This window comes from Aedes aegypti, chromosome 1 (genome assembly GCF_002204515.2).
Source record: "Aedes aegypti strain LVP_AGWG chromosome 1, AaegL5.0 Primary Assembly, whole genome shotgun sequence".
NCBI classification, from domain to species: Eukaryota; Metazoa; Arthropoda; class Insecta; order Diptera; family Culicidae; genus Aedes; species Aedes aegypti.
In genome coordinates, this window is record NC_035107.1 from 142,748,178 (window position 1) to 142,764,597 (window position 16,420).

The window sequence follows — 16,420 nt, forward strand, 5'->3', positions numbered from 1 at the left end:
GAAGACCTCGAACTCTACATGCCTCAAGTTTTTTCAGATGAAATCCGTGGTCGACCTATCAAAAGCATTTGACAAATCCAAGAACAGACAACCAGCAATGTTCTTATGACGATCAATAGTATCAGACAGCTCATCTACTAGTTCAAGCACGGCTATTTGAGTTGAGGAGCCTTTACGAAATCCGTATTGCTTGTTATAGAAGGAATGAGTTAGAATTCAAAAATTCGAGAAGGCGTTGGGTAAGCAGTTGTTTGAATACCTTGTTAAGTGCCGGTAACACGGATATTGGCCGATAAATATTAAGTAGTTTCCGGTCTCCAGTTTTGAATACTGGATAGACAATCAGGGTATATTCCAGTAATAGCTGAATCATTGAATGTATCGGCTATGATTGTCGATAATACCGTGCAATGGTGTTTTAGAGCGGTGATCGGCAATCCAGCGTGTTCTGTCGCTTTTGAACTATCCATGTTAGAGATGACATTGCAACCTTCTTGCGATGTTGCAGGAGTCAAGAAGAATATATTTGGAACCTCTCTCATAGTATTCTTCTTCTTTTTGGCATTACGTCCTCACCGGGACAGAGCCTGCTTCTCAGCTTAGTGTTCTTATAAGCACTTCCACAGTTATTAACTGAGAGCTTTCTTTGCCAAAGTTGCAATTTTCGCATTCGTATATCGTGTGGCAGGTACGATTATGCCCAGGGAAGTCAAGGAAATTTCCATTACGAAAAGATCCTGAACCGATCGGGAATTGAACCCAGACACCTTCAGCATGGCTTTGCTTTGTAGCCGTGGACTCTAACCACTCGGCTAAGGAAGGCCTCTCTCATAGTATGGTGTGCGTTAATGTTGTTTGATAATGACAAATTCTCAACTATTCGACTACCATTCGAAGTGAACAATTCATTGAAGAAATTAGATACAAGTGCAGCATCAGAAACCTCCCTACCGTCAATATGCAGCATCATTTTACGTAGTTGTCAGTTGGTACCCAGTAGACCGTTGATGCGATTCCAAAGTTCTTTGGGAATTGGTTACTAAAAATCGCATTCTATGTTCAGGGTCCTGCATTCGAAGTTTGCTACTTTCAATATGGTATTGCTTACAAGTTGCACTCTAGAATAGTTGGACATTGTTCACATCATTCGTAATAGTTGCCATGCATTTTCTGATACTGTTATAGATGTGCTATGATATTTTAGAGAACGGTAATGGATTCAACCTTAAAGGTTCCTTAAATTAAGTAAATAGATGTATTTTGATACTTGAGACAAAAACGCGTTCCGCAGTGTAATCAAACTGTAACGTTACATCATTAAAAAAAATATTTTTTTTTAGGACTTTCGCTCACATTTGGGAACATAGTTGCCATAAGCATAACAGCGACAGCAGCCAGCATAGGCGCAGCAGGAATTCCTCAGGCCGGATTAGTCACATTGGTCATGGTGCTGGATACAGTTGGTCTACCAGCAGAAGACGTATCACTCATAATAGCCGTGGATTGGTTGTTGTAAGATTTGACAGTTTAAAAAACAGTTGGAATATTTAAAAAAAACACTCAATTCTGTTTTCAGGGATCGCTTCCGCACCGTGGTAAACGTGCTGGGAGATAGCATTGGTGCGGCCATTGTCGCCCACTACAGTCAAAAGGAACTGACAACAATTCCATCCAGTGAGATTAACGGGAAAACTCAACGAAATTCTCTGGTGCACAGTGCTGAGACAGTGGTATTCGAAGAGAGGCTGTAAGCGAAACTGATGACCACTTTTTGATTTAAGCATGTTAATAACTCGTACTGAGTAGATGACTCGATCTTAACGTAAAAACTAAGGCAACCATGTCAAAGTAAAGTGTTATGTTATTGAAAAATTAACCGTATTAACTTATGATGTAAGGTAACTGCAAACATTGATATTGAATGAAATAAACGTTATCCTCAACAACAAGAAAACAATTATTTAACATTTTCAATTTTACATCGATTTTTTACAATGGATTACCTGCATTCATCGATTTCCTTTTATCGTTGCTCTTTTTGCATTTATTCATCAATAACAAGTCCGTGTCCAACCGCTTCAGGAAGCTGGCTATTTCAACCCATGACGGTTAAGGGCTACCCACCGGGGATCGAAACTGCACGGTATGAATTATCATTTCACTTATGCTGTTTCTAACGCACAGAAAGCACCAACGATAGATGAAGCACGAGTAAACGACCGTAAAACAAAGCGCGAACAGTCACATTGATATTATACATGAGCCTAGTAATGTAGTAACAATGAAATTTCTATCAGAACTATTTTCCACTATTCACCTAGTATGCGATATGAGTTGTACAGAATTTCAGCCTCAAATAAAGTAGATAGTTTTTTTTGACTGCAGCGAAAAAACAACTCAATTTAGTCAGCTTTAGCTTTCGCGCAGCAAGCGGTGCGCGCGTTTGGATGTGTTTTTACATTTACGGTCACATTTTTTTCGGTTCCTCGAAATATAAATTTAGCTGATAAAGCCTGATTTGCTGCTGAACAGGAATCGCTAAAGAAATTTCTCGCCGATTCCTTGCAGAAATTTTCTACAGCGACTCCCGTTTGAACTGACATCTCTTTTCAACTGCGTACTGCGATCAGAAAAAAGCGCTTCCTTGCAGGAATTTCCCATGCATCAAGATAGGCCAAGAAATTGCTTGTCAGCAGCGAATCAGGCTTAAATTATCAAAATGGATATCGACACGACGCCTAATTATGTGATTAAAAGATTTGCTTTCTGAAGTTTTTTTTTTTTTTTTAATTATTAGTATCATTCTAAACATTACATTCATTTCTTATATCTAGGTGTTCTGTGTTATTTGACAACACTATCATCCTAATTTGGTGAAACAAATTTAAGATTTAATTAACATTTTGTTAACAACATATTACATTTCATTTGCCGTAGCAGTTCAGTTTTTTTACAGGTGAGTTGATTTCACCTGCTTATAAGAGAAAAAAACGTTTTTAATATACTTAACCTAACTTAACCTAAACATATAACGCATTAATCGTGGCAATAGAAGATTGTAACGATTTTTGCCTGAAATTATTAATGATTGTATTTGACATTTGTTCCAATGTTTCAACATTGGATATTCTATGTAACTCATTGGTACTATACCAGGGAGGAAGCCTCAGAATCATTTTCAAAATTTTATTTTGAATTCTCTGCAGAGCTTTCTTCCTGGTATTACAACAGCTAGTCCATATTGGTACAGCATACAACATGGCTGGCCTGAAAATTTGTTTGAATATCAACAGCTTGTTCTTAAGACAAAGTTTTGATTTTCTATTAATAAGGGGATAGAGACATTTTACATATTTATTACATTTGGCTTGAATGCCCTCAATGTGATTTTTGAAAGTTAAATTCTTATCTAGCATGAGCCCTAGATACTTAACTTCATCTGACCAATTTATTGGAACCCCTCTCATCGTGACAACATGTCTACTTGAAGGTTTCAAATAAAGAGCTTTTGGTTTATGTGGGAATATTATTAGTTGAGTTTTGGAAGCATTAGGAGCAAGTTTTGGAAGCATTTTTGCAAGTATGAAGAAAAAATATCCAAACTTTTTTGCAATCGACTACAGATGACACGCAGGCTTCGTCCTTTGGCGGAGAGGCCTGTGTCATCCGCAAATAAAGATTTTTGACATCCCTGAGGTAACTCAGGTAAGTCAGATGTGAAAATATTGTATAATATTGGCCCCAAAATGCTGCCTTGAGGAACACCAGCTCTTACAGGAAGTCTTTCAGATCTGGAGTTTTGATAATTAACCTGAAGTGTACGATTTGACAGATAACTTTGAATTATTCTAACAATGTATGTTGGAAAATTAAAGTTTTTTAATTTTACAATCAAACCTTCATGCCAAACACTGTCGAATGCTTTTTCTATGTCTAGAAGAGCAAGACCAGTAGAATAGCCTTCAGATTTGTTGGAACGGATCAAATTTGTTACACGTAAAAGTTGATGAGTGGTCGAATGTCCATGGCGGAATCCGAACTGTTCATTGGCAAAAATTGAATTTTCGTTGATGTGGGCCATCATTCTGTTCAAAATAACCTTTTCAAAAAGTTTACTGATGGAGGAAAGCAAACTGATTGGACGATAGCTAGAAGCTTCTGCAGGATTTTTGTCTGGTTTTAAAATTGGAACAACCTTAGCATTTTTCCATTTGTCAGGAAAATATGCTAATTGAAAACATTTGTTAAATATATCAACTAAAAATGATAAGCTACTTTCTGGAAGTTTCTTGATGAGGATGTAGAAAATTCCATCATCGCCAGGAGCTTTCATGTTTTTGATTTTTTTAATAATAGTTCTCACTTCTTCCAAATCAGTCTCCCAGGCATTTTCGAAAACGTTCTCTTGATTGAGAATATTTTCGAACTCCTGAGTAACTTCATTTTCAATTGGACTAGTAAGTCCTAAATTAAAATTGTGCGCACTTTCAAACTGCATAGCAAGTTTTTGAGCTTTTTCGCAATTAGTTAGTAATAATTTGTTTTCCTCTTTCAATGCCGGTATTGGCTTCTGAGGTTTTTTCAAGATTTTCGATAATTTCCAAAAGGGCTTAGAGCCAGGGTCCAATTGAGAAATTTTATTTTCAAAATTTTTGTTTCTTAATTGAGCAAAACGTTTCTTGATTTCTTTCTGCAAATCCTGCCATATAATTTTCATAACAGGATCGCGAGTGCGTTGAAATTGCCTTCTCCTCACGTTTTTAAGACGGATCAAGAGTTTAAGATCATCGTCTATAATCACGGATTCAAATTTTACTTCACATTTTGGAATTGCAATGCTCCGGGCTTCAACAATGGAATTTGTTAAAGTTTCAAGAGCATTGTCAATATCAAGTTTAGTTTCTAAAGAAATGTTAACATCAAGATTAGAGTCAACATACGTTTTATATATATTCCAGTCGGCTCGTAAATAATTGAAAGTGGAGCTGATAGGATTGAGAATCGCTTCTTGGGATATTTGAAATGTAACAGGGACATGATCAGAATCAAAATCAGCATGAGTAATCATTTGGCTACAAAGATGACTAGAGTCGGTTAAGACCAAATCAATCGTAGATGGATTTCTAGAAGAGGAAAAACATGTGGGGCTATCAGGGTATTGAATTGAGAAATATCCTGAAGAGCACTCATCAAATAATATTCTGCCGTTGGAATTACTTTGAGAATTATTCCATGACCGATGTTTGGCATTAAAGTCACCAATGACAAAAAATTTTGACTTATTGCGAGTCAATTTACGCAAGTCAGTTTGGAGCAAATTAACTTGCTGCCCAGAGCATTGAAAAGGCAAATAGGCAGCTATGAAAGTATATTTACCAAACTGTGTTTCAACAGAAACACCTAAAGTTTCAAAAACTTTAGTTTCAAATGATGAAAACAGTTGATGTTTTATACGCCTATGAATGATGATTGCAACTCCCCCACATGCCCCATCAAGTCGATCATTACAATAAACAAAAAAGTTAGGATCTCTTTTGAGTTTAGATCCAGGTTTCAAATACGTGCTATATGCACGTTATTAACCGTAAGAAAATTAAACAGCTCGTCCTCTTTACCATTCAGAGAACGAGCATTCCAATTTAAAATATTTAAATTATTATTTGGATCCATTAGAAAAACGTAATCCAATAACAATTTGATTTGTAAATTTTACACCTACTTGGACTGCTTCAGTCATAGTGGTGGCTTTGAACATTGCATCAATCATTAGATTCAATTGTTCAGTTAGAAAATTAAAATCAGAGGCAGACATGTCATGTGATTTCCCATTGGAATTTCCGGTAGACGAAGAAGCGGAGTTACCTGTGGCGGTAGGGTTTTTACCATTTGATTTGAAACAAGTAGAATGGGTACCCATGGATCGAACAGGGGAGGAGTTCGAATTTCCTGCTACGATATCGGCAAAGGATTTACCGTGGGTAGATACATTCGAAATAGAAAGATTCGAACGGCTACCCGACGGATTAAAATTAGTTTGTGAATGAGCATGATTATGATCTTCCTGATGGGTATGATTCATGATCAAGCGATCGTTAACTGAAAAATGAGCATTGTTCGATACTCTACCAGGCAAATTCCGGAAACGACCGTTATCATAACGTATATTATCTTTCATCTGCCTGGCACGAGCCTCAATGACCTTTTTGCGTGAAGGACAATTCCAAAAATTGGACTTATGGTTAGCCCCGCAATTACAACATATGAATTTGGTGGTATCTTCCTTCACTGGACAGACGTCTTTGGCGTGAGAAGAACCTCCGCAAATCATGCATTTAGCATCCATGCGACAATTTTTTGTTCCATGACCCCACTTTTGGCACCGACGGCACTGAGTGGGGTTCTGGTAATTTCCTCCAGGTTTCTGGAAATGTTCCCATGTCACACGGACATCAAACAAAAGTTTTGCTTTTTCTAAAGCTTTAATATTATTTAGTTCTTTTTTGTTAAAGTGAACTAAATTCTTGAGAAAGCCCTTTCCGAACAATGCCAGATTGGGTTCTCTTTTTCATAATGATTACTTGGACTGGGGAAAATCCAAGTAAATCATTTATTCCATTTTTGATCTCTTCAGGTGATTTATAGTCACTTGAGAGACCTTTCAAGACAACTTTGAACAAACGTTCAGTTTTGTCGTCATAAGTAAAAAATTTGTGCTTCTTCTCTTCAAGATGTTTGAGAAGAAGCTCACGATCTTTAAGAGTTTCCGGCAAAACGCGACAGTCTCCTTTCTTTGCGATTTGGAAGGAAACCTTGATTCCCCTAATGGAGTTCAAGATCTCCTGCCTAAATCCCCCAAATTCGGAACAACTGACCACGATAGGCGGCACTCTTTGCTTCCTCACTTGAATCAAAGAGCCTGGGCTAGAGGAAAGTTTGTCTAGAGCATCGAACTGATTGCTCATTTCGATACAATTATTCATTTCACCCTTGGAAGAAAGTTCGCATTCCGGGGAAACGTCCTTTCTTCCATTCTTGCCACGTGTAGTGACAGTTTTAAAACCCACTTTTTTGGAAGGAAGTAGTGAATTCAGAGATTCACCCTTCCTTTTGTTAGTTGTTGATACCATGTTTAATTAATAAACGAAAGAAGACGTGACCTTCGAAAGGTTTTTTCCCAAGACGGTGTCCAAGAAGGATTACCACCGCTAGCTTTCGCCAACGGGTCCAACGAAAAATCGAAGGCACGGGTCCAAACAAGGATCGTAAAGGGATCAATAGTAGAAAAAATAGTACTAAAAAGTACTGTTTTAGTAGCACTGAAAAGTACCGTTTTTAATTTTAGCACTGAAAAGTACTGTTTTTGTAGCACTGAAAAGTACTGTTTTATTGCTTTAGGTAGTTTTTAAGAAAACTTCCAAGAGCAGAGAGAATTCGTGTACGCACAGCACGAAGGTACGATGCGCACTTTGCTTTCTGAAGTGATTCTTTTGATTATTTGAAGAAATACGTGATAGTGGAAGTATTGGCTGGAAGAACAATGAAGGCATTCTGAAGTTAACTCGCAGTAGAACTACTCTATGGATGTGGCAAGCAGAAGATGAAGAGCTGCAGTTTTGGTGAGAAGTTTCCAATATGTACTTTTTTCAACGCAGTTAACTGGCACCACAGACAGCGTGGAAGTCTCATTCTGCAGCGGAACGGTATATCTCGATTAACGTTCAACGCTCCGTCATCGTAATCATCGTCATCATCAAAACTTCAAAAGTAATTTTTCTGTTCAAAACTAAAAATTATTCGATAAAAATGTGTTCACTGTGTTTCGTTTGGAGAATAGAATACAGTGAACACATTTATCCGTGAATGTTCTTGATTTTGAACGAAAAAACTGCTTTTGAAAATTCCGAAGTCAATGACGGATCCTGCCCCCTTAACTCGTGAAAGGGTCTTGGAGGCCATTTGTAGGCAGGCATGTGATGAATAAATTTTGAGCGTAACATGGTCACTCACATCAATAGACGATAAACGATGATTGTAGTCTAAATTGCAAATTTTTTAAAAAGCATTTCATTACCAGAAGGGATTTTGAAAAATTTCATTAAATTTGACAAATATGTTTTTTGTTGTAAATTTCTAGTGCATTAGATTGGGGAATGTGTAGTAAGCACAGTGGGTGATAATTTGTGTAATCAAATGATATTCATTCGAATAATTGTTTTAAGAATGGAAAATCGAAGATTTGGCAACCCATTTTAAGGATTAAAAAATTCAGTAACTGCAACTGTTGTTTCTTTTTCTACATTCATTTGTTTTTAGGATATAAATTAATTTGGAAAGGTTGTTTTCTTTTCGTTTTAGAGAGCGAGTAAAGCCCCACGCACAATGTGAGCGGCAGCGCGGCACAACGGCATTACGGCAAGCCCATCTCGAGCTACACTCTACTTGTCATGTCAATTTTGAAAAGGATTAAGTCAACATGGGATTGATAACTAAAGTGTAGATCAAGATGGGCATGCCGTTTTGCCGTTGTACTGCGTTGCCGTTCACATTGTGCTTGGGGCCTAACGGCGCTTAAGCCGAGGCTATCGAGCCAGGACATACGGGATAAATACCTGTGTCCCATCCCAGGAAATGGACCATGCACAGCGATGGAGTGTTCATTAGAATTCTTAGACTCGCCACTCCCAACGTTCTTACCTATTCCCCTAAATAGAACGGTCGGTACGGTTGTCCCCGTTTCTTCCTTTGCAAAATTTCAAAATTTCGTCTATCATGTTATTCATACGTGAATAATCTGATCGTCGTATTTTTTGGAATTATCTCCAAAACCCAAGCCTGCACAGTGGCCCTGGCCCTTTTAATATTTGTATCATATTATCGATATGCTGCAAATATTAATGTTGACAAGAAAATACTGGAAGAAATTTCAGTATTTCCAGGATGCTTTTCAATATTGGCTGTGCAAGCACTTACAATAGAATAGAATAGAATAGAATAGAAAGAACTTTTTTTGTAGTCTGCATACACGGAAAAATCTATGGATAGCGCCACACCTATATTCAACGTGTCTTTCGAAGCTGGGCTTGTCATCGATCATTATTCTGAGATGCCTAAGGGATCCCTTGAACTCTATGGTGCAATCACCTGCCGAGATAAGCGCCCTTTGCTTGGACTTGCGGATGTTGATCACCACCACCTCAGTCTTGCGATGGGACAGTCCTAGTTTCCTAGACCTCATAAATTTCTCAACTATGTTGATAGAGTGCGCTGCTCTCAACTCTACTTCCTCCATTGATTCGGCAAAGACCGTCGACGAAGCCAACAATCTTCACGCCCGACGGATGGGACAGTCTCAGTACGTCATCGTATCGAATTCCATAACATTCGAGCCAGGATTGAACCTTGAGATAGGCCTATTCACATGACGTTCCAAAACAGCTGATCGGGAAGCTCTTTGACAGTTCTTCTATGAAAATGATAGCCTAGTGTATGCACCGGTCCTCCACCGATGTAAACAAATGCATAGACGAACCTGTCACATGAAAAGGCCTATACTCCCTCGGTAATTTGACAGCTTTGCGACCCCTCCCTAAGCGAATCCTTCCATCAAAATAGCTTTCTAGAAGCTTACACAACTGCACCGTAACTTGAGGCGATGAAGTGCGTGGGCTATCGCTTCCCAGCTTGCGCTGGTGAACGCATTCGTGCAGTAACGGATGCCGCTCCTATTATGCTCGATTGCCACCCCACCTTAGCTGTATGAACGACCGACTGGATAGCGTCCAGAGTAGATTTTTCTATCCTGAATACAAATTGATTGTTGGACAGGCTGCCTGAACCTTCCGTATACGGTACTAGCCTGTTGAGGATCAACAGTCCGATCAGTTGTCGTATCTAGTAGATAAATGTGTCAACAAAACATGCGTTTTCCAATGAAAATATTTTGTTCCGTTGAACCGCTGTCAAAAAAAAATTCCTGAAGCTCAATGATACTACACCTTTGTTATTATTGCAATTTGGGAAGAGCAAATAAACAATTTATGTCAGTGTCAACGCCAATAAACTAATATCTCTTGTTATGAAGCACGTATATACAGGTGATAAAATTCATTCGAAAGTGTAAAGCGTGATAAGACTGCGGGACGCTTTAAGGTGAAGCGGCGTGTAACTCAAAGAATCATTAGAATCATCATTGATGTAATAGTAGTAGTGTCGCCTTTCCATGTATATTTTCAAAACAAACTAACAAAAAATATAACATTTGTGTTAAGCATATTTTTATCTAAACACTTGGGAAATTTAGTAGATTGACGAGTATTGGAAATCAAAATCAAATGTTAAATCGTACATATCAAAAGAAAACATTACAATTTAATGCAGGGCATCGGAATTTCTCTGTTTTTTATTGGATTTATCGCATATTTTAGTTACGCATCGGTACGGTTTATGTTTGCAAGGGATGACGGTGTTGCCAGGTGATTGGTGACAGATTTTTCTAGCAATTGTTATATGCTTGTTTTTGGAACATTTGCTGCATATTATAAAAACTTATCATTTTGCAAATAGTTTTCCATCACAAGATCACTGATTTAATAAAATTTTATTGATTTTTGTGATCAATTCACATTAAATGCTATGATTTTACAGATAGCAACTCTGACATCACTGCGCTCAACGATCGCGATGATTGTGCACACACGATAGACGCGTCCCGACGCATCGCACTGTGGAGCTTTTCAATTATTTTGGGTGGTCCAAATTGATAAACACTTGGTATGATTTTATGCTTCGTATAGATGGTTTCTGTGATTTGAGAGAATCGAAAAACAAACAACGTATGAGTTTCAAGTTTCTATGCTTTGCCCGACCTTTCCGCACTGAAAATTAATACAACAGAAAAAAAGATGAATATCTTAGACTATAAACACAGGCATGTCTCAGTGTGCGGTGGCGGCGTCGATTCGTAGCAAGTGAAATCCACCGCCATAATAGTTTTGAGTGATGCAGTTGATAAAACTTTATAAATATTTGAATCCCGTTCGAATTGTGTTTCTTTAAGGAAAGTTAATGAAAGATTTGTTTAGTGGAAGTGAAGTGAACGCAATATGAAATCCAAAACACAAATGCTTGCTGCAGAATTACAATGGAAAAGGTAAGCACCTTCTATTTACAAGTGTAGTTGTGTGAGGCAATGCAATGCGGCATGAAATCGGAGATTTTTTTTGAGAATATAAATCTCATGTATATTGTCGCTAAATTGATAATGCTGTATCTGAAAGTGTTGATTAAATATTGAAATACTACCTGAAGCATTTTTCTTCGCATAAATTATCCATTAAATCAGTTGATAAGCTTTTATATTTCATCGATGTTACAAATACCAATACTATCATAACAATATGTTAATGATTTTGGAAGAAGCCATTTTGCGATGACGCACCAAAAGGCCTTAACTATATTGCTGTGGATGATAACTTTTTTTCTCTACGCTGCACAGTGCTTCCAAAGGGCCTAAATTCGTGATCGAAAAAGTTTTGCACCAAGCATATATGCCTTAAAATAATTCTAATTGTTGAAAAACTTGTGGATCGATATATGAAGTAGTACTTGAGGTTTGCTTTTTCAAATGGATGGGGTGATTATACAGTATGGCCCATAAAAAAATGCGAAAATCGTCATATCATGTTTTATGGTAGTTTTTACATAGAAAATGTGGATGAAACATAAATATTATTCATTTACTGTATTGTTTAATCTATTTAGACTCAGTTTTTTGCTTTGGACATGATTTTTATCTGTTTCTTTCACCTTACCAGAGAGGAATTGGAAGCATACCTTCAAATTTTATCATGCGGACGTCGAGTTCAATATCTGTGTGATGGAAGCTTCTAAAACATCAACGATGGTGTGAGATTCTTCACAGGCCTTGTCTCCAGCATACGCCCATTTCAAATGATAGAATTGGTTCATACCTGGGTAATTGGAGACTTAACCATATTTTTGAAAAAACGGCTTATTTTGGAGAGCTTTGATTGAACCTTCATATAAGTGTGATAAGCGGCTCCGTTTTGCTCAAAACCTATGAGCTAGTATTGATATAAGTTGTCTCTAACCGAAGGAACAAATTTCATCCTCAAAAACCTGTTATTGGCCTCTGTATTTATTTTTTATTCCACTTTAACGAAAAATGAAGCCATATCAAACCTATAAGACGCAAATGTCCTCAAAACTATGACCCTGGCAAAATATTTTATTGTGATCATAAAAAACACGTTCTCTAAGAACTCCCCCATCCTCTGATTCCAAACGCACTAAAATTTTCAACAATAAAGTGTAATTTTTGAAGGTGTAAAGTTTTCCACCATAGTATACGACAATCAGACGCTGTTTTTAGTTTTGGGCGGACAAAACCTTTGAACTTGTATGCTTTATTGCATTAATTAGGATAGTAAGAAAAATATTACAAAAATTGTCCTAGATAGCGAAGTTGTGTCAGAATATACTACAATAATCAGAAATTACATTTTCTGTCAAAAACAATGAAAATAACGCCTGTGTATTCTATATTCACGTTCAAAAAATGTTCGGATTTTTTTATGGGCCATACTGTAATGACGTACCGTGCGGCCTTAAGTGCCCCTAAGTCCTCCTCAACTGCAATGATTCATCGTGTGCGCGGCCTACCACGAAGTCAACGGCTTCGTTCGGGTTCTCTGTTGAATATTATCTATGTTGCGTTTTTAAAGCCTAGTATCCACATCCTAAGTAGAGCGGTCAAGTACAATTTGTTGCTAATTACCAAAGTAATTTTGACAGCTGATCCAGAATGAGCGAAGTGTCACTTTTACTTGCGGAATAATTGAGCGGCACATTTTTCCGTACGGAATAGTGACAGCTCCATTTGATTTGTACAGCAGGCGTTACCAATGTTACGAAATCAGCTCTACTTGTCAACTGGATACAGCTCAAGTAATTTGAACAGCTGAAGTATTTCATGACCATTACTTGTCCTATCCTTTTGCACAGTACTAACGAAGTGGATACCAACCATAAGATATAAATTAAAGACCATTTGGAAAGGTTGTTTTCTTTTCGTTTCAGAGAGCGAGTAACGGCGCTTAAGCCGAGGCTATCGAGCCAGGACATACGGGAGAAATACCTTTGTCCCATCCCAGGAAATGGACCATGCACAGCGATGGAGTGTGCATTAGAATTCTTAGACTCGCCACTCCCAACGTTCTTACCTATTCCCCTAAATGGAACGGTCGGTACGGTTGTCCCCGTTTCTTCCTTTGCAAAATTTCAAAATTTCGTCTATCATGTTATTCATACGTGAATAATCTGATCGTCGTATTTTTTGGAATTATCTCCAAAACCCAAGCCTGCACAGTGGGCCTGGCCCTTTTAATATTTGTATCATATTATCGATATGCTGCAAATATTAATGTTGACAAGAAAATACTGGAAGAAATTTCAGTATTTCCAGGATGCTTTTCAATATTGGCTGTGCAAGCGCTTAGAATAGAATAGAATAGAAAGAACTTTTTTTGTAGTCTGTATATACGGAGAAATCGATGGATAGCGCCACACCTATATTCAACGTGGCTTACGAAGCTGCCCAGGCAACCAAAATGTACGTATAACGAAATCACCTGGAGGCTCTATATGTGCAAAATTTCACTTATAAGATGTTGCGAAACGGCCTTCTACGTACAAAAGTGGAGGCGATATGCGTGCATATATTATGTGATGAATAATAACATATAATGCGAGTGTATAAATATTCTACCGAACTAACCTGCAATATTATGCGACTTAACTTATGATAACAAATGATGATTTGACAGCTGCTACGGATTGATCCGACTTACTTTGTTCGTGTGTACGAGACGAAACAAAATGTACAAATGAACTCAGAAAAGAAGTGTTTTATGCGAGGAAACTCATCAATCTGACGAGTTTATCCACGGTGTTTAGCGAGTTTGATGTAATTAGTATGAATAAACGAGTTGTAACGTGAACTTTCATGCGATTTCTGGTTGTCTGGGTGGGCTTGTCATCGATCATTTTCTAAGATGCCTAAGGGATCCCTTAAACTCTATGATGCAATCACCTACCGAGATAAGCGCCCTTTGCTTGGACTTGCGGATATTGATCACCACCACCTCAGTCTTGTGATGGGACAGTCCTAGTTTCCTACACTGAAATGAATTTTATTGTAGAAACTACTGAACCCATGGTAAAATTAAGAACTGCACCAACGATTTTCAACCGACTACATTAATCTGTTAACTCTACCGAGACATAGTCAACATCACAACACAAGAAAATATAATCGGTTTATTTAACCACAGTTACAGTATTTATGACTAGAAACATTCTTGATTTGACAATTTTGGCATTATACTTTTGACCACACTGTGTTGTACGGTGAGTGTCACGGATTGAAATACAATGCTTTGTAGTCGAAGTTACTATGGACATAGTCAGATTTACTGCACTGCTCAGTGGTTTTTACTAGATTATAGTAAACTTAACAGATTTTTGTAGTCGGTTGAAAATCGTTGGTGTAGTTCTTAATTCTACCATGGATTCGGTAGATTATACAACAAAATTTGTTTGCGTGTAGACCTCATAAATTTCTCAACTATGTTGATAGAGTGCGCTGCTCTCAACTCTACTTCCTCCATTGATTCGGCAAAGACCGTCGGTGAAGCCATCAATCTTTACGCCCGACGGATGGGACAGTCTCAGTACGTCGTATCGAATTCCATAACATTCGAGCCAGGATTGAACCTTGAGATACTCTCTCTGTAATTTGACAGCTAAGCGAATCCTACCATCAAAATGGCTTTCTATAAGCTTACACAACTGCACCGTAACTTGAAACGACGAAGTGCGTGGGCTATTGCTTCCTAGCTTGCGCTGGTGAACGCATTCTTGACATCCAGAGTGTCAACCGCGCAGTAACGGATGCCGCCCCACTTATGCTCGATTGCCACCTTAGCTGTATGAACGACCGAGTGGATAGCGTCCAGAGTAGATTTTTCTATCCTGAATCCAAATTGATTGTTGGACAGGCTGTCTGAACCTTCCGTATACGGTACTAGCTTGTTGAGGATCAAAAGGCCGATCAGTTGTCGTATCTAGTAGATAAATGTGTCAACAAAACATCTATAATGCGTTTTCCAATGAAAATATAATTCCCTTTGAACCGCTATCAAAGAAAAATAAATACCTGAAGCTCAAAGATACTACACCTTTGTTATTATTGCAATTTGGGAAGAGCAAATAAACAATTTATGTCAGTGTCAACGCTAATAAACTAATATCCCTTGTTATGAAGCACGTATATACAGGTGATAAAACTCATTTGAAAGTGTAAAGTGTGATAAGACTGCGGGACGCTTGTATTAAGGTACCGTGGGGTAAGTGGATACAGAAAAATTAATAGTCACCTTCATTGTTATGTACGGCTAACGTGAATAATGTAATTCAAACTTTTTTTTCTGGATAACAAATGATGGACTAATATACTTCAAATCGACATGTATTTCGATTTTTCTGATTGTTATGTATTGAGTATGAGGGACTTAAAAATTTGCGCCAAAGGATCCACTTGCCCCACCATGGTGGGGTAAGTGGATCACCAATAAAAAAAATCGGTTCTCAAAACAAATGTGGTGTAATTATGTATAGTAAGAATGACATTACTCTTGTACATGTTATTAGTGCAAGTTATGTTACATTTTGATACTTTTTAAATTGAAAAGTATCTTTATTTAATCAAAATATTATAAAAAAAATATATGTACACTTATTCACACTAAACTGTAACTAGAATAATTTGGAGAAAAATCTACTATTTTATTCTCATAAGTATTGAAGACGTATTTTAGGATTATTCCTAATGAGGTTTGCGAAACATACTCGTAGTTTAAAAATAATAGTTACATTTCTTTTTGTTTAACAAACTGAAATCTTTTTATTCTATTCGTGAATATAATTGTACCATCCGTCTAGAACAATTTATATCGTTAAATAAGGTACGATGATATGCTTTCAATTGGTAAACTTGTTTATTTTACTCTATCGCAATTAGGCTTAGATAAACCACGAAAAGTTTTGTTTGAATTTTGAAATATTCATTATTTTATATTTTTTTTATACCAGAGAGATTGAAAATACTTTTAGGTGGATTAATTCAAATTTTCTATGCAACTTTGACAAATTTAAGCTAGGAATGAAACAAGTTAAAGGAAAACAACATTTCAGCATATTCAAACTTATTCAAATTCTCATAAGCAGTCTGCTAATATGCTATAACAATGCTTGATCCACTTACCCCATCCCATTTAAAAGTAGGGGAAAGTGTACCATGTTCAATTTATCTGTATTTATTTATAAAAATCACACATTTTTC

At 37.3% G+C, this 16,420-nt stretch overlaps 1 protein-coding gene across 4 annotated transcripts in view; it reads left to right on the forward strand.

The window, feature by feature from the left end:
* The window catches only part of LOC5577252 (excitatory amino acid transporter 1), a 66,658-nt gene extending 64,701 nt beyond the window's left edge, over positions 1–1,957 (forward strand). For all 4 annotated transcript variants that reach the window (XM_021849250.1, XM_001656303.2, XM_021849254.1 and 1 more), the window contains exons 4-5: positions 1,341–1,512; positions 1,577–1,957. In XM_021849250.1, the coding sequence (XP_021704942.1) occupies positions 1,341–1,512; positions 1,577–1,751 (347 nt within the window). In that variant the 3' untranslated portion in view covers positions 1,752–1,957. The remainder of the gene's footprint in view (positions 1–1,340; positions 1,513–1,576) is intronic.
* Positions 1,958–16,420: the final 14,463 nt, after the last annotated feature.